Source organism: Scomber scombrus, chromosome 10 (genome assembly GCF_963691925.1).
Source record: "Scomber scombrus chromosome 10, fScoSco1.1, whole genome shotgun sequence".
Classification (NCBI taxonomy): domain Eukaryota; kingdom Metazoa; phylum Chordata; class Actinopteri; order Scombriformes; family Scombridae; genus Scomber; species Scomber scombrus.
Genome location: NC_084979.1, coordinates 20,951,857 through 20,971,231, shown reverse-complemented (window position 1 = coordinate 20,971,231; position 19,375 = coordinate 20,951,857). Strand labels below are relative to the sequence as shown.

The window sequence follows — 19,375 nt, the reverse complement described above, 5'->3', positions numbered from 1 at the left end:
AAAAGGGAGCTTAGTATGAAAAACCGAACAACTACAACCTGTTGATATAAGAAGAAAAAAAAACGAGTCCTATTTGCTGTTTAAAACGTGGAAATGAGAGCCGTCCTAGCATGGAAAGAAACAATTCGTGACCAATGGTGAGACTCTGGATGTTTATGTTTACGCTGTCAACCCGAGGCCTGATGCTGGGTGGTTAGCAACGGCGGTTGCTATGTAAACTAGTGTTAGCCGGCTAGCTTCCGTTAGCCTCAAAAAGATGCGATTGTCGATCACAAAACGACAAAGATGTGAAGCTGGTTTATTCGTTTTGGGTGTAAACTGTCATGAAAAGTGGACTCTCGTTAATGTAGAATATCAGCGTTATTGTGTGTCACGGTATAATGTTAAGTGGAGGGTAACGTGAATGTTAAGCTAGCTAGCTCTCATTAACATTGACTCCTGTTAATTGCCTACAATCTGTACATTTTGATTTATGTAGTACTAAAGTAAATGTATACCTCTATCAACTCATAATAACAGATCTTTACATGAACAATCGTACAGTATTCACCTTATTAATGAATTGTGTGTATTCCTCTCTTGGTCTTTTTATCCACTTTGTCATATTGCTATTTTCAATGTCAGGAATGAACCTTCAAGCCCGTTTTTACTGTGAATTAATCTGTCAAATATTAATTTCAATCTATAAATCATTTAATCAGGAAAATGTCACACAAGCAGGTTCACAAAATTAGCACCAGCCACCAACCAAATGTTGGTAAAATATGCAAGTGTGGTTGATTTGCTTCACTCACTCCCACAAAAAAACAATCAATTAAGCATTAAGTGGCTGGTATTATTTGAACATTCAGTCATTTTATGTTGATGCTTTTACCTTGTAGCACTTTAAAATTGACTTCAAATGTAAAGTGCGTTACAAATAAAATGTATTATTATTGTTGTTATTATTATTATTATGATTATTATCATTTGTATTATTATTATTGTTGTTATTAACTTACCAGCCTGGTCATATGATACTAGAAAATGATCCAGTTCAATATCTTAAAATGTCTTATTTTTGTCCGATCACCTGTCAAAAACCCAAAGATATTGCTGCTACTTTTCTCACATTTTAAAAGCTGGAAACCGTAATGTTTGGTGCTTTTTCTTAATAAGTTGCTTAAATAGTGAAAGGATCATCAATATTGTTGATTAAAATTACTAAGATCAACAAATTGATACATCAAACAAATAATAATCTCTACACAAGTCGATTATTATCTCTTGCAGTGTTTATGACATCGCCTTCAAGCCGGATGGCAGCCAAGTCATTATTGCTGCAGGGCTTCGTGTCCTGGTAAGACTTGTGTGTTTTTACATTTAATTTTATTATTATTTATTATTACTACATGTAATTTATTGTAAATGTTTCGCAGGTTTATGACACAGCAGATGGATCTATCATTCAGCCTTTAAAAGGACATAAAGACATAGTGTACTGTGTGGCCTACGCCAAAGATGGTACTGACCAACTTTCCATTTGTGCACTACACTTTCCTGTATCGGTCATTATTGTTATCTTACTAACTACACAATCCTTCTGCAGGTAAAAGGTTTGCCTCGGGGTCAGCAGACAAAAGCATCATCATCTGGACATCTAAACTGGAGGGTATTTTAAAATATACGTAAGTGTTACTTACTCATCACTTTACATTATGTTCTACAGTGTGTGTTCGTGTGTCATTCTTATTTTTTTCCCCCACGTTTTTATGTAGTCACAATGACTCCATCCAGTGTGTTGCCTACAACCCTGTCACTCACCAACTTGCCTCTTGTTCTTCTGGTGACTTTGGTGAGTGCACCGTGAATTTAAGTATCTATACAGGACATTTAAATCATGCCCATAATATACAGTAAACCTATTTTTTAAAAGACAACTGGACATCAGAGCAATTCTTACCTTTTACTTTAATTTTTTTTAGGTCTGTGGTCTCCGGAGCAAAAATCTGTGAACAAACATAAAGTGAGCAGCAAAATAACATGCTGTGGGTAAGTGAAATCTAGTTGTTAACTTCTGTGGTACACTTTCATGTGACACATTTATAATAAAGGGTTTAATTGATTCCAGGTGGACAAACGATGGCCAGTACCTTGCCCTTGGCATGATGAATGGAGTGGTGAGCATTCGGAACAAGAATGGAGAGGAGAAGGTCAAGATAGAGCGTCCAGGGGGCACCTCTTCTCCTATCTGGTCCATAGCCTGGAACCCTTCTAAGTTAGTCCGACTTAATTATTACTACAAAGGATTGCATAAAAATAGAATTATATCTCATCTTTACTATTTTTTTATTAAATGCCTCAAACTGCCAAACACACATCTGCACTATCCATCCATGCCACCTAGTTTAAGTATAAATGTGCTAGAGTACATTACATTGTAAGTGAATAGCTCCTGTAGAGCAGCAGGTGGCAGCAGTTAACTGGAGACTGGTGGAACTGTTACTATGAGAGGATTATGATGCCTTGGAACAGCCGTCCCTGCTCTCTGATTCCCCCTACAGCCAAAGCCAGGACCTCACCTTTAAACACCGTGGAGGACGACTGAACAGGTTATATGAGAGAAAAAGAAGATAAAGATGAAAAATTGCAGGGGGAAGGGTGAAGATTACAGAGATGAAAAACAACGATAACATGTACCGGATACTTATTTTTGGGTGTTAAAACAGTTGAGGTTATAATGTACAGAGTACAGATAAGCACAGTAAAACTAAAAGCGTGTTTCCATTGTGGTCCTTGTAAGATGAGGGGAAAGACACGGTTTAAGAGTGGCCTCTTTATTTAGTACACCTCAGTGTTTCCTCTATTCTGCTTTCATGAACTCTCATCATTTCCAAAACAACCAAAACTCTATCATTACACTACAGCATGTCTACAGTGCATATGCCTAAAGTCCTTTTTGTTGTATTTTCTCAGGGATGAGCACAATGACATTCTGGCTGTGGCAGACTGGGGTCAGAAATTGACCTTCTATCAGCTCAGTGGAAAACAGGTGAATGTCAAGTCCATGTCATAAAAATCCTGAACCCCATCCTGAATACGGTGCCCACGTACAGATAACATGGTGACTTGGCAATGTGCATATGTACCGAGTCTCATTTGTGCATAGCAAATTTAATATGCTCCAATAAAACAAACCGTTCACTTCAAACTCTTGAAAAGGGCATTTAGGTGAGTGAATGTAGGGGGCCTCATTACCTTGCATGGAAATTACCACAAGTATAATAGCGTTTCAAAGCACTGTCAGCCCATTGTATGTGCTATCATTAGCAATAGGAAACAACACTAGTTAGGTCTGTCCAAAATATAGCATTGGAATCACTTTACTGATTTTAAGACCTGTGTTTCCTGTTGTAATCAGACTGTCAGAGTCTATTGAAACCATTACAGTACATTGGAAGTGATCCTGCCATGCTTTAATGGCCTCCTCACTGTCCCTCCTTCCTCCTAAATTCCCTGTGGGCAATACCATAATTATAGACAAATATGTACTGTTCATTACTCTGCCATTATGCCTTAGGCTCATATATTGTCATCGGCCTATTTATCTATTTAAGTGAACATTCTGTTGTGATTTTAGTGCCAAGAATTGTTCGCAATGAAAGAAAAATAACTATGGATTGTCAAGCAGCTTTTTTTTCTAAAATGAGGAGAAACAGATGCATAGAGTTGGGGGACTGATATGATGTTGCGCAAATGGACTTTGAACACTAATACAATAGGAGCTATTTTGAACAGAGAAGGACTTTCTCTTTTGTCCATCTTTTCATCAAACACTCAAAGGGAGAGTTGAATGTTGTGTGGACCTAGATGTGTGTTGGCCCTGACAGTGAGAAGTGTTGGCTCAGGCCTCTGGGCAATAAATTTGAGGAATGCTTGTTATAAACTTTGTTTAATGTCCATCTCTCTCTTTGTCCCACTCAGATTGGAAAAGACAGGACTCTCACCTACGACCCATGTTGCGTCAGCTACTTTTCCAAGGGCGAGTACATAGTCATGGGTGGCTCTGATAAACAGGCCTCCCTCTACACAAAAGATGGTGTGCGGCTAGGCACCATTGGAGAGCAGAATTCCTGGGTGTGGACGTGCCGGGTTAAGCCTGACTCCAACTTTGTGGTGGGTCTACAGCTTGTGAAGCTGTGTGTCCAAAGAAGTTATCCTACACTTGATTAATAGTGTGTGTCAGAGGGAGTGAAGAGGCTGAAGAAAATAGCTGAAATATAAAGCTCAAACCTGACATTCAGAGTTACTGTATGCATTTCATACATTTCTTGATCTGATAACACTGCGCTTCTTAAGCTGTTCAGATACAAAAGTCATTTTATTTTACTGTAACACCTTTGCAGCTTTTCTTTCACTATATTTAACTCAAAGTGATGATGCATTCAAGAGCGAATTGGTTGCTGGCAAATTCTCTCAGTTTTACTGTGTAAATGCTTTAACAACAGGAACATTTTCCCACTCTCACAGTCTTTTCTTAGACGTGTTAATAGGATGTACTGCTACATTGTTATCTCTTATCTAGGTGTTGGGCTGCCAGGATGGGACCATCGCCTGCTACCAGCTTATCTTCAGTACGGTTCATGGCCTCTACAAGGATCGCTATGCTTATAGAGACAGCATGACTGATGTCATTGTCCAGCACCTCATCACTGAGCAAAAAGGTGCACCTTTGCTTTGACAACAGGATATTGCATTTATGATAAAATGCCTATTGTGATGCCACTCTAAGTAATAGGTTGTATGTGTCTCAAAGCACCATAATGAGTGACATGGGCAAGGAAACAGAGGCAGTGTGAAATAAACTATTAACATGAATAATAACTTCAGCAGGAACATGATGTCAGCCATATCAGTCATCCAATTACTCTTTTGTAAGGAAAGGCAGTCTAATGTTTTTCAAATAGCATATATCTCATTTTGACGGAAACTCAAAAATGAAAGAAAAGGAAAGGTGACAGCACATTTCATCAAGTATTTCATTTTTGTAACCATCAGCCCTCAAAGGACTCTCTTAACAGGACATTTAGGCTATCTGAAGATATTTAAACTTTCCTTGCCATCCTCAACTGTCCATTCTCTTGACTCTCTCCCTCTGATTTCCTCACTCCCCAGTGAGGATCAAGTGTCGTGACCTGGTGAAGAAGATCGCCATTTACAGAAATCGCCTCGCTATCCAGCTGCCTGAGAAGATCCTCATCTATGAGCTTTACTCGGATGACTCCTCAGACATGCACTACCGCATCAAGGAGAAAATCTGCAGGAAGTTTGAATGCAACTTGCTAGTGGTCTGCTCCCAGCATATCATCCTTTGCCAGGTTAGGCAGAGAGAACACAAACATAAAGCACCCAAAACACTTAAACTTATTATTTTCTTGTTTGTGTTCGTTGTCTTTCTTCATATATTCAGGTGAAAACAATTCCTTCGGTTATGCTTCTTAGACAAAATTTCTGCTGACCTGCAGTGACATTCTTGTTTTTTGTAAATTACACTATTGCACACATGACAGATTGCACAAGATGCTGTAGAGACATTTGAACACTATTAACATGATGAAAGCCGAGGGAATCAGTGTTTAGCTGTACTACGAGCCCAAACAGCTCAGAGGGGGGAAAAAAAAGATAATATCGTGGAATTGGTGGTTTTCCAGATGTTTCTGCCTATTTTGCAAAAGGCTCCAGCTGTGCGTGTGCTTTGCAGGCTCTGTCTCTCTCCCCCTCTTAACCCCCTTCAAACTGGATAAAGTAAGACAGTTGAATGAAGGCGAAGGACCACAGAGCGAGGGACCAGTGGGTGTCTCTCTGAGTTTCTCTATGCTTCTTGTCTCTGGGTTTGACAGAGGCTGGTAGAGAGGAGGAGCAGCCATAACAGAGAGGTTATTTCCTTTTAAATCTGTGTGTGTGACAGAGGTGCTTCAGATCTCTCCCTAACAGGCGTGCTTGTGTTTCATTCCTCCGACAGCTTTCAGACCATATAAATGGGCTGTGCACATATGGGCTGTGTATGTCTGTCAAATCAAATCATTGTTTATTTTTATAGTGTTGCTGTCTTATGTTGAACCACACTTTTTACAACAATGTGCTAAGATGTGTTAGCCATTTACAAATATGTTTTTAATAAAGTAAACAGACTATGAAATGATAAAACCAGAATTATGTGCTCATACTAACCCTGTCAGTGTTTCATGTGTTATATGTTACTGTGATCTCCTCGTTCTCACTCTGCTCTTATGTAGGAGAAGAGACTCCAGTGCCTGTCCTTCACCAGTGTCAGGGAAAAAGAATGGGTGATGGAGTCTCTAATTCGCTACATCAAAGTGATCGGTGGCCCGCCAGGCAGAGAGGGCCTGCTAGTGGGGTTAAAGAATGGAGCTGTGAGTATTTTGAGAAAATGCATTCCCTCATTAAGTAACCTTAGAAAAGGCACTCCTGCTCGCTGAGGGGTGAGCCAGCAGTCTAGAAAAGAAGCAGTTTACTCCCTGACAAAGAAGAGGTTTTATTTGTAGTCACAGAAGGCAGTCCTGATAGTGTTTATATATATATCACAGTTGTATTCGATTCACATTAGTACTGTTGACCTTTTCTGATTTTGTTCTGCTGGTCATTGTTTTTGTGATGTAGATCCTGAAGATATTTGTTGACAACCCGTTTCCCATCACACTGCTGAAGCTGTCAACATCAGTGCGGTGCCTGGACATGAGCGCCTCCCGCAATAAACTGGCTGTAGTGGATGAGCACAATACTCTCCTGGTCTATGATATCAACAGTAAAGAACTGCTCTTTCAGGTCAGCAGACAGTGGAGAGGGTAAAGGCTATAGCTAAGGAATGCATGTACAGTATGTATGATTATTTGTATTAGATACTGTTACATATCTTATCCACGTACTCCTGCCTGGTCTGTGTTCCACAGTCACTTCTAGACCTTATTTCCCATCTACCCTCTTTTAGCCGCCTACACTTTTTTGCTTTCCCTGTAGGAGCCTAATGCTAACAGCGTGGCCTGGAACACCCAGTGTGAGGACATGCTGTGCTTTTCTGGCAATGGCTACCTTAATATCAAGGCTAGCAACTTTCCCGTACACCAGCAGAAGATGCAGGGCTTTATGGTCGGCTACAACGGCTCTAAGATCTTCTGTCTCCACGTCTATTCCATGTCTGCTGTGGAAGTGCCTCAGGTGGTTATCTCAAATATTATGATTTTCGTTTGTACCACAAACACAAAACACCACTTTTACAGGGTGCTTTTTTGTCACTTGATCAGGTAAATATATGATGAAGCTGTAATGTTGCCCCCTTCTTATTTATTGCAGCAGTTTTCACAGTATAAATTCGTAATGCTTTTTGACAATGATGTTGTTGCTTTGTCCAGTCAGCACCCATGTACCAGTACCTGGAGAGGAAGATGTTTAAAGAGGCCTACCACATCGCCTGTCTGGGCGTGACAGACAGTGACTGGAGGGATTTAGCAACAGAGGCCCTGGAGGGACTTGACTTTGACACCGCCAAGAAGGCCAGTCAGACACACAAATCTGATAAAGACCACTGTCACCAACCTACATGTTTTACTGCAAAACTCTAAGAGTCCACCCTCTAAATTATTTTCTTTTCCCATTTTCAGGCCTTTATCAGAATAAGGGACCTGCGCTACTTGGAGCTCATCAATAGCATTGAGGTAAAACATACTCTATAGAAAGAGAAAAAAGAAAATTCTTCATTATTGTGCAAAGCTAATTTCACAATTTTCTGTTACTGCTCTTGCCAGAGCTGACATCAGCACAGTTAGACAAGGCTCGGGGGAGCCAATCGCAATTATTATTGTCATCATATATTTAATTGCTAGGCGTTTGTTTGGACTATGCTTCAAAGCCCTGAACAAGAAAGGACCTGCATCTTGGATGACCTTCTTGGCTCCTGTCCACCTGTACGCAAAAAAACATTCAGACATAGCAAAGCACACGCATGTTCTTTAATATGTTTGCAGAGCAGAGTAAAGTGTGTTCAAACTTGGCTAGATGCAGGACAATGTTTCTGAAGTATTCCCCATTGAAAAGGGGAGATTTACATTTGTGAAAATGTGTTTTTTTCTGTAAGACGACTTGATACAGAAAGAAAAAATAGTATTTGTTCTCTAATTATATTATGACTGTGTTATAAGAGTTTGATGAAAGTTGATTTTAGTAATAGTTTGTTGGTGCCTTCTGTGTGTGTGCACACACATGCACAACGGTTGTGTGTGAGTTTGTGTACATGCATGTAAATGTTTATCATTGCACACATGCCAGTGTTTGTGTTGACTGATTTGCAGGAGAGGAAGAAGCGGGGTGAGAACGACAATGAGTTGTTCCTGGCAGACGTGTATGCCTACCAGGGGAAATTCCATGAGGCAGCCAAGCTCTACAAACATACAGGCCAAGAATCCAGAGCCCTGGGCATGTACACTGACCTGCGCATGTTCGAGTACGCCAAGGTGATTAAGTAATCGATTGACAAAAACATAGGCATGCACGTACAACATACCTTTGCCTCAATGCAGACAGCAAGACCTGGAAAGTATTGCATGTTTTAGGGGTGTAGAACATATGTTTTTCCTCATCATGTGCAGTTATGCCAAGTTGGGGCCCTGCACTGCGTTCAAACGCGCCCCCTTTACCGTCTGTCTTTCATCTCCTCATATATCACTGGAATCTCCACATATATCATCTGATCAGTACACACACACTGGGCTTTTACACATGTATCTGTGTGTAAAACAAAGCTAACTTACACACACAGTTAAAGTTGTAAATGGAGCACAAACGGAAAGAAATAAGGCGAGCGTCTGCTCTTGCATACTTTGATGAGGAGGTCAGTCGGAGTTGAGACAAGTTCATGCTTTATTATGTTTACATGTGGGGGGACACTTTGATCATCAGAATTACATTCACATTGCCAGAGCAGATGACACAGCCATGACTCGTTCATGTATATTTGACCGTGTGTGTCTGTGTGTGTCTTTGTGTATCAGATTGTATGTGTGTTTTGATGTGGCTGCTGTATATTTATGTGGCTGTGTGGCCATCTGCTCCTACAGGCTGTTTGTTTTAGGTAGGATGGACACCGGAGAGAAAGGCCTTCTAGTCGCCTGCTGTTTGTGTGACTCTCTTCCTGCTGTCTCGGCCTTGACCCTCATGCTTCTGTCTGTCTGAACATGACTTTGCATCAGTATTCTACTTGTACCATTAACCGTGTTACATACTCTTCTTGCTTGTCAGAAGTGTTAGTGGAGATTTTTCTCTCACCTGTTGTTATGTTATTAAGTTTGGTGTGTGTGTATGTGTCTTGCTCTTTGCAGGAGTTTGTCGGAGCGACAGATCCTAAGAGCTCTCGGATCCTGATGACCAAGCAGGCAGACTGGGCTAAGAGTAGCAAGGAGCCCCGGGCAGCAGCAGAGATGTACCTGTCAGCAGGAGAGCATCTCAAAGCAATAGACATCATAGGCGAGCATGGCTGGGCAGACATGTAGGAGACTTTTTTTTGTTTTTTGTGCACAATTTTTTGCCCACTATGTAATAGTAGTTAGCAAAAGGCACACTTTCCTGTTCATAACTGAACAAAAGAGAGTATTATTAAGTTAATAAGTTAGAATTGTTCACACACTACACTCTAAGTGTAAAATGTCTCAATTTAACTGTCAGTGGCGGAACTCTCAGTTCTTTGGCTTTCTTGGTTGACAGACATACTGTATGCTCACAGACATGGATGAATACCATTGGAAGAATGATGATATTTTTTCATTTTTGTTTCAAAAGGAGAGGCAAGTGAGCGTGGAATATAGAGGAGGGAAAATATAAGAAAGGGCCAGATTTAAAGCCTGATGTAGATTAAAATCCTGATCCAAGGTTCATTGTGGTGCAAATACATACTGTATCCAACTGAGTCATCGACATGCTTCAACCATTGCAGTCTCCTGATTTGCTTCGTTTAATTTTAAACTGTGGTGTGTGTTGCTGACTTGGTTGCACAAGGCATCAATAGTAAATATCCAGAACACGTGTGTTTTTCACACAGAGGATCAGTATTTAAAGGTGTCCACAAGCTTTCACTCATACATCCATAGCCATAGGAAAGTAGGGTGTGTGTTGTTGGAAACCAGGCAGATTGATAAGCCTGTGTCTGGTTGTCACATCAGACCTCCCTGCTGACCTTTTGTCTGCATGCTGTAAGCCTCCTGTGGTGCTACCAGTGGGTCAGCACTACAAACGCTGTAGCTGAACAGAGCTCTTCAACCTGTATCAGATTCAGCTAGTGACCCTGATGGGTTCACATTCTTTTTGCAGCCATAGTTTGATAGAGCAGACCCCGATGTGAGGGTTTATCTGCACTCGCCCTCTCTGTGCGAACTAATTTCTCTCTCCTCTGATCCAGGCTGATCGACATCGCTCGTAAGCTGGACAAGGCTGAACGTGAACCGTTGGCGAAGTGTGCGTTCTACTTCAAGAAGCTGAAGCACCATGGCTATGCCTCAGAGACTTATTCCAAGATGGGGGACTTGCAGGCTCTGGTGCAGCTGCATGTGGAAACCCGGCACTGGGACGAGGTCTGACACACTTACACACACAAAAGGCACACCTGCTCAGCTCATCATGACTTATATATAGAGTGTCCTTTGACAATCACATAAATATAATGTGAACCACATAGGACTGTGCCAAATAAACATCTGTGGTATTCAGAAACCTATATAAAATCATAAATCACAAAATAAGCCACTTTAAGTTCATAACTTGTTCAGCTTTTGCAGGGATCTCTTGAAAAGTATATAATATTTGTTAAAGTACCTGCAGCTGAATGCAAACAATAAGACAATCCATCTGCCTGATTTTCCTTATACACTGACAAACCAAAACCATGCACACACTCCAGAGCTAATCATCCAGCTTTGGATTTCTCTGAATCCATGCCCACATGATGATTAGAGAGTGAGAAGCACAAAACACTCTACCGCACTGAAAGAGTATCAGCTTAGAGCTCTATTCTACTTCCAATCATATTCCTCCATCAGGGCAGATCATGCTGCCGGGACAAGAAGAAAATATTGCATTTCTTTAATCCATCTGCAGTCTTTAATTGAGTTAAAGGCGTTACAGTGATGCACATTGGCGATTTGCATGCTGAAACAGAAGAGCCAAAAACAGAACATTGAATCACGATCACATGCTTATGCTGTTGTGTCTGAGGAAGTCTTCGTGGATATTTATTTGATCCCCTGAGAAAAAGGAGAAAACAGCAGTGAAAGGGGAGACAGAGGCTGAGAGAACTATTGGGCTATATGTGCTTCACTGAATGAGGTGAACATCAAGACAGGACAGAGTGCAGACTGAGTTACAGCGTGGGCCATATGGATGCTATTCACTGAACCCTCACTTTTCTAAAACAAAGTATTTCATTAAATGACTTTGGGCTCTCTAACTCTGACACACACACCCACACACACATTCTCTCTTTTGCTGTATGGTTTGACTGGTCTGTGTTTCTTGGCTTAGGTTTTGTTACAGGACATTTAGATTAATCAGTCACTGTGACAGGCAAATATGTGTCCACAGGGCACTACAACGGCTCTTTATGCCCTGTCATTCATACAGCGCAAGAGCGGCAGTTGTAGTTCTAATTGAGTGTGAAATCAACTTAGCTCATATACTTTTCTTTGTTCTGAACTAATTAATAATGTTGTAGAAATGTTTTGACTGGAAGTAATGTGTGTTTCTCTGCATGGTATGTAGTAATTCCTGAGTCCCTAATCAGCTGCAGTGCAGCTGTAATTACCCAGGGCAGTCTGACGCAGTTCTCTATATATTACAATCTATGGGACACATATGTTCTCAATTCAACTGGTCACATTAATGTTTTACATCAAACCAATTTTCTCCCCTCTCACCTGTCCTTTTCTCAGGCCTTCTCACTGGTGGAAAAGCATCCACAGTTCAGAAACGATGTCTTTGTGCCTTATGCCCAGTGGTTGGCAGAAAATGACCGCTTTGAGGAGGCACAAAAAGGTGAGTTTTCATCACCAACAGGCCAGCACCTTCACCTTCAGTCAGCCTGTATTGAATGCTCAGGTGTATACACTCACATTCTCCTTTAAAATTTATGTTTCCATGACTGTTTCAGTGAACATTAAAGTCTACAGCAACAGCCAGTGTTTACATATGGAAGTGATAAAGCCTGGGCAGCTCTAGACATTTTTCACTACTTCCTTAAGATTCTCTGTATCCACTGTAAAACATGATCCTCTTTGCTGGGGCAGAGCAGTACTGAGCTGCACTGCCTGTTAACCGAATGACATGCATGCATGCCTCTAATCACCAGTACTACAAGCGGCTCTGATGATGATTACCAACTGTAACCATAGTTATAATCAGCTCATAGATTTATAATTATGATCTCAGCAGGCATATTTCCTCTTCTACATAATCTTCCTCTGCCTGTCTCGAGATGGAATACATGTCTGAACAGGCCTGATTGTATTGGAGCTTGCTTATGGTCATGCATTTTGCTGATTGTGTGTATTTTAGTCAGGCGGTGATGCAGTATTGTGTAACTGGTGATTGCTTCAGGCCTGTCCCCTGTCCTCTACACTGGGACTTCTCCATAACAGAAATAGTTAAGGCTTGACTGACACGTTTCTTACAGTATGTCTTTACTTTGACAATATATTTCACAGTTTCATTCATTCAGATCTGCATATATATGATTCTAATTACTTAAGATTAATAAAGGCAATTCAACAATGTAAGTGAAATGTAATGATTGTTAAATTGCATCAATGTAATGTTATAAACTTGATTGAACTAATTTTTCTTATACACATAAAAACATGTTGGGTACTGGCATGGCCATACATACTAAAGGTGACCTTACAATGTTTATTTACCATTATAACACATGGTAAAGTGTGTTGTTCATGACCAGGAAATTGCTTCAACATTGCTGTACTCCACATGCTTGCTGTAAGGGTCCCTTGAGGGGAAAGGCATTTGTGCTCCTTCCTAACATTAACCAACAGCAGCTGAATGTGTTTTTTATCCAGTTAGGTAGTCTGATAAATATTTGCCACTAATATGTCCTAACCCCCACTGTGGTTACAGGGGCCAGGGTCGCTGGTGGGGTCGATTCCCTGAAGCTGCTTCTAATTACCCTCTGATAGGAACACGAAGAACAACGCTTGGGTTTATTAGAGCTTTAAAATCAGAGCGGTTTGGTGATTAATATTCAGGAGCTGCCTCCCTGTTTCGAAAAGACTTATGTTAGTTATTACACATAAAAAATGAGGAAGTATTTGTCTTGTATACAGATTGGTTTTGGCATTTAACATGCAAATATGTGTGTGTGTGTGTGTGTGTGTACCTCTCATATGTGTGGGTTTTTTTTTTAGATACAATAAAACTCTGTAGTTTGATAATGCAATTTTACCAGAAAACCCAGCCAATCCTGACTGATTCTTTACAGACGCATGTGACTGTGACATAATACATTCATAAAAAGCTTTTCTATCTTTGCCAAAGAGGACACGAGAGGCATCTTTGCTCAACAAAAACAAAGAGCTCTTCCTACTCAAGCTGAAGCTTCATTAAAAGAAAGAGAAGCTATAATACTTGTCATTAATACTTGCCTACTGTTTGATATTAATAGAAATAATTTCTGGCAAGTACAGCGCAAAAACACCAAAACAATGACAACTTCACACCAAAGATGTCACCCAGAAATAAATCATATTTTTCTAATGTGCCACATTAAATCCAGCAGAGACCATTTTTCTGGGGTTCCATAATAATAATTCATATTTGTACTTTCCATCTTTCACTCCTTAGCATTTCACAAGGCTGGGCGACAGAACGAAGCTGTGAAAGTCCTGGAACAGCTTACCCATAATGCAGTGGTGGAGAACAGGTTCAACGATGCAGGGTACTATTATTGGATGCTGTCTATGCAGTGTCTGGATATTGCTAGAGGTGAGGTGTTTTTTTACTGCGCTTACACACAATCTGCACCCACCGCAAAGATTAGTTTTTACTGCACAGCTAAATGCATTTACTTTTTTCTACTAATCTCTTTCATGTGTCTGCGTTTGTCTGAAACAGCAAGTGAAGACCAGAGGGATGAAATGCTGAAGAAGTTTGAACGTTTTCAGCATCTTGCTGAGCTTTACCACGTCTATCGCTCCATTCAGCGTTACACAGTGAGAACATGATACTTTGTCAACCCTAATCTTGCAAAGCCAGACCAGACAGAACTGGGAGGGCGCTTTGAAATCATGAGGCAGCCAGTTGATTGGTTGTCAGATTGAAATCGCTTAGCCCTGTAAACAGTACCTACAGTGTGGTTAGATTTCTGTTTGGGTACAAACAAGTTCAGGTTGCTTCTATAGTTTTTTTTAAACCTGAAGTTTACTGACAACCCACTGTGTTCCTGCAATTTTTTAATCAACCTTTGCTCTCAAATTTCTCCAGACCTCTGTGAGTTTGACAAGACGTAGGTCTGGTTCTGCAAGATTATGTCAATACAAAAAGAGATTGTGAGTAAAGGAGAAATTAAGATATGTGTAGATGTTGTTAGTTAAAGGAACAACAGAGAGTTGAGAGTGTTAAGGTTCAGGCACTCAAGGGAAATACCATTATTAGACTTTTGCTACCTAAAAGTTGATTGACAGAAAAAATCAGATGGATGTATTACACATAACTGCTTGCAGTGATAGATACCCTTTATGCCAGAGTCAAAAAGGCTCACTTCCTAAACCCCTCTGAACCCTATCACCATGGTAACCAGCTGCTTGATTGATCACGATGACTGCTTCATCAGTGGTCTTCACCAAGCCCCCAGCCCTAACCTACTTACAAACAAGCAATTCCTGGTTATGAGCATTTTATGGGTGATCTGGCCTGTGTCAGTGTCCTCAGTTTGTTGTTACAGCTTTCTGCTCTGCCGTGGTCACACCCCTGCAATGGAGAGTCATCTTTAGTGATCCAGACCAGAGCAGGAAACCTCGATATCTCACTTTAACTCTCCCGGACAGGCACTATAGATTTAACTATCAACTTTTGTGATAAAGTGCTGCTAGTGAGTGCCATAGCAGGTTCTCTGTTCCCTTTCACCCCAACAAAGTGAAGTGGGATGAGGGAGGGTGCAGAGATGGGCTGATTTTGGACCAGATTAAAAGTGACCAGATAAAATGGATGGAGGAGGATTGGCTCTTTTTTAATCTCTGAATTCTTATCAGAGATTTTTCAGGTGTTTTAGTATCCCTCCTCTAACATCCTTCATTTTTTGAACTGTTTTTGTCCGTAGGATGAACCCTTCAGTTCCCACATGCCAGAGACACTGTTCAACATCTGCAGGTTCCTCCTAAACAATCTCACCAAAGACATACCACCAGGTATTTCTAAAGTGTATCCTTCCATGTGAGAAAGTAGTCTTAACATTGCATAAGATATCAAACAAATATTTTTAAGAAGAAAGCCTTTGTAGGGTCTTCTCTCTCTGGAAATCTCTCAAGAACAGACATGCATATCTGAAATAGAGACTGCCAGCAACAGTGATGATAAAGTGGTGGAAAAGAGATGTAAGTGGGGGGAAAACGGAAGAGTTGGCGCCGCTGCGGAAATCATGCTGCTGCTGAGAGAAAGAAAAGGGGTGATGATGGGGCGGAGGAGAGGATGCCAGAAATAGGCACATTCTCAGTTATGTAAACAAACACTTTGATTACTGAACTTTGGACATATGCTTATATACATAAACATGAAACAATATGCTTTAATTTGAATGCGCATGAAGCCACCCATACCCACAGCCACACAGACAAATCTATGTAGTCACACGCAGCAGAGGCATGTTGTGAGGACAGAAATCCCGGCCTTTGAGGAGCAAATCAGGCTGAGCAGCTGGGATCCACTGTGGCCAAACTGAGCTGTTCCAGAAACTTTGAACTTAGATTTATAGTCTTAGCCAGTCTGTGTTGGACTTGGTTTGAACAATTACACACAATGTCACAGAAAAGCTGCGCTAAACAAGTTACACAATAGGAGGAAACGCATTTATCAACAGCTCCAGCCGTGGAGCAGAACTGGGTGTGTGGGAGGAGATGGAGAGTAGCTGAGTGAAGACGAAAGGAGAGGAGTAGTGTTAAGTTTAGGGTAATGGAGGAGTGCCAGCAGAGAGCTTTTGCAGCTGGAACTCATTGACCTGTCATTGCCACTCTCGGAGCTGCTCCCTCAACAATCTGTCTCCATATAAATACAAATAAGCAACCATTTCCTCATCTCAAACACAAACAGGCTCACAGGTTTGCATGAGCATACACACACACATAAGACCACAGACAACCTAACGAAGGTATTACTTTCAAGGCATTTGGCAAATGTTCCTGGCTCCACTGTTCTACACATGAAGAGAAATGAGGGAATATAGCTGTATATCTCTTTATAAATGTACACAAGTGTTCAAATTTCCACATTAAAAAAAAGCAGATTTTGAATAAGCTGTCTAGAAATCAATATTCCAGTTTAGATTGCTAAACCTTCCTCTTACCATACATTAATGTTCCTTGACCTGGTAATAAGTAACACCTTGTATGCGTTGGCCAAGCAGAGTGGAAAACTGGGTGCATATAAGCTTGCCAGGTATTCGTATGAGAAGCTTCAGGAGCTGCACATTCCCTCTCGCTTCCAGGAGTCCATAGAACTGGGCAGCCTCACCATTCGCTCCAAACCCTTCCACGACAGTGAGGTGTGTTAAAGACTTGGTAATAGTATTCAGCATGCATATATTAGAGCATCCTCATCCTGTTCTCTTGGGTTAAACTTTCATGTTTTTACTGCAGGACCTGATTGAGGGCATGATGTGCTACCGCTGCTCCACCAACAATCCCCTGCTGAACAACCAGGGCAGCGTGTGCATCAACTGCAGGCAGCCTTTCATCTATTCAGCTTCATCATACGGTCAGTGACTGACAAATACATTGTGAAGTGCACACTGCCAGAAATAACTCCATTTGTGTTTTTTAATGTAACATATGTCCCTCGTGTACAGAGGTGCTGCCTCTGGTGCAGTTCTACCTGGAGGAAGGCATTGGTGATGAGGAGGCTGTGTCTCTTATTGATCTAGAAGTTCCTCATACAGATCAGAGAGATGCACGCTGGCAGGATATGGACAATGGTGGTATCCTTTGATCATCAGTGTGACTGCACAGTAAAAGATAACTCGCATGCTTTGTAGGAATTAATAACTCCTCACTCAGCTGGTCTGGTGAGGCTGTATCCCTGCCCTAACAACAACGCACATCTCTTCAAAATTAAGCACGTGACCCTCCTCCGCCTTGTGACAGTTCTAAGAAACTGTTTAGTCTGCGTTGGCCTCGATTCTGTGTTGGTGGGTAAGCTGTCAGAGCTAAGTCATCTTAGCTCTTGAGCTAATAGGGTTAGCGAGGCTCTCCTGTCTCATCTTAATGACACTAACCCTCCGAGAGCCGTAGCCACAGCCCTAGTGCAAGGATTAACCTGCATTAGCCGACAGACACTCAAGGGCACCGAGGTCTGCTCTGTTCTTGCACAGCCACGTTGTGACTGACAGGCACGACTGATTGGTATTTTGAACACTCTCTGTTCTTGAAATAGTCTCTGGGGATAATTTTGTCAGGGTTTCTCCTGTCTTGAACACATATATAATTACAGAAAAATACCATATTATAGAAAAAATAATAAATATGACATTGAAATGTATAAAAGTATGATGAAATGTATGGATTGTTTGGGCTATTTGTTCTCAATTAACACCAATCAGAGCTGCAGGCTTTAAGGATGGATGATGGCTTTGATGATGCAGAGGATGACCCATTCACAGCCAAAATGAGCTTTGAGGTAAGGAGGGAAAGGACAGCAGAAATTAGGCAATTAATATTCCACCAACTGGGCAGACCAGCTGGAGAAGGTGAAAGGTACATAGTCCATATTAGAACGTGGATGTGTTTGTCTGTGTGTCTAAACAGCAGGGGGGCTCAAACTTTGTCCCCGTCAAGGTGAGTCGCTCGGTGCTGCGCTCCATGAGCAGGAGGGACGTCCTGATCAAACGCTGGCCCAGGCCGCTCAAATGGGAATACTTCCGCTCCCTGCTGCCTGATGTGAGCATCACCATGTGCCCCACCTGCTTCAAGGTACAGCATTTATAAGACACATGGCCAGTATAACCTGATGTGAACCACAGATAAAGTCTCTCTTTGTCTTTCATCTTTCTTTCACCAACCTGCCCTTTTTATTGATTTTCTTTCATTTAGTGTTGCTTTTCTCCTCTAGATAACATGTCTTTTCATATTTGCTATAATGTTTCTGTGCTTGTGTTTCCTCGTAGATGTTCCACAGTGAGGATTATGAGCTTCTGGTGCTTCAGCACAACTGCTGTCCTTACTGTCGCCGACCCATCGATGAACCAAACTGATTTTAATCTTACTGTTGATTTTCTGACACTTTTTTGTCATTATATTTTTATTTGTCTTGTAATATAGCTGTCATTGTAATATCCATAGATCTGTTTGTTGTCATGTGAATTTCCTCCTTACTTACTCTCAAGAGTAGCTCTTTGTTTTTCAAGGATGAATTTCAATGACTGAAGTAATACCTGTAGTGTTGGTCATTATAGACTGAAAGAAAAGTGCACTGTCAGCCAGTGAACCTGACTGGATTATTGGGATCAGATTACCTTATTAGAGCTGTCACTGATAACATCATCACTTTAAATGTTATTTTTTCCAGGCTATTTATTTGACAGACAGTGAGTGTAGCGACAGGAAACTAGGGAGCGAGTGAGGGGTATGACATGCAGCACGAGTCCTCCGGCTGAGGTTTGAAACGTGGATGTTGCGGTTATGGGGTTACACGCCTTAACCGTTAGGTCATCAAGGTGCCTGAACATCATCAGTTTAAAGGGAACATGGGTGTAGAGTGTAAAAAAAAATATTGCTATGAAAACAAATTTATTTAAACAACACTATTTTGACTTAATAGGATAACTGTGTTTGCTATGTAGAGAATATTATTCACAAAGACCAGATTCATCTGCCAAGTTTCGCATTCTACAGGCTTATATACTTAAGCCGTACTGTATTTTTTATTTCAGTATAGGAGAATGTTTTTTATATATTGTTACAAATGGAAAAACAAGCCTCATTCAATAAACTATTTTGGTATTTTTTATTACTATGTTGTTGTTTTTTTAAATGATACAACAAGTTGAGTAATAACTTCTTACTCTTTCAGATTGAACTTTTTGTGTCTGAAAGAGAGGGCTGGAGGGAGAGTGCATGCTATGAGC

At 41.0% G+C, this 19,375-nt stretch overlaps 1 protein-coding gene across 7 annotated transcripts; it reads left to right on the top strand.

Moving 5' to 3' along the window:
* Nucleotides 1–56: 56 nt before the first annotated feature.
* Nucleotides 57–19,213, top strand: ift122 (intraflagellar transport 122 homolog (Chlamydomonas)). 7 transcript variants are annotated; one of them, XM_062426614.1, is made up of 29 exons: nucleotides 57–137; nucleotides 1,273–1,339; nucleotides 1,419–1,503; nucleotides 1,589–1,667; nucleotides 1,758–1,834; nucleotides 1,965–2,031; nucleotides 2,111–2,257; nucleotides 2,956–3,031; nucleotides 3,964–4,155; nucleotides 4,565–4,703; nucleotides 5,155–5,357; nucleotides 6,276–6,413; nucleotides 6,661–6,825; nucleotides 7,018–7,215; nucleotides 7,410–7,550; nucleotides 7,659–7,712; nucleotides 8,346–8,507; nucleotides 9,372–9,538; nucleotides 10,445–10,616; nucleotides 11,970–12,072; nucleotides 13,888–14,028; nucleotides 14,167–14,255; nucleotides 15,362–15,462; nucleotides 16,633–16,798; nucleotides 16,893–17,010; nucleotides 17,102–17,230; nucleotides 17,852–17,928; nucleotides 18,057–18,221; nucleotides 18,416–19,213. In XM_062426614.1, exons 1-29 carry the CDS (start codon nucleotides 94–96, stop codon nucleotides 18,500–18,502), a joined length of 3,549 nt encoding a protein of 1,182 aa, XP_062282598.1. In that variant the 5' UTR covers nucleotides 57–93; the 3' UTR covers nucleotides 18,503–19,213. The 7 variants fall into 7 exon arrangements, with proteins under 7 accessions (XP_062282598.1, XP_062282597.1, XP_062282600.1 ...); XM_062426613.1 differs by having other exon boundaries at nucleotides 14,158–14,255; XM_062426616.1 differs by lacking the exon at nucleotides 7,659–7,712.
* Nucleotides 19,214–19,375: the final 162 nt, after the last annotated feature.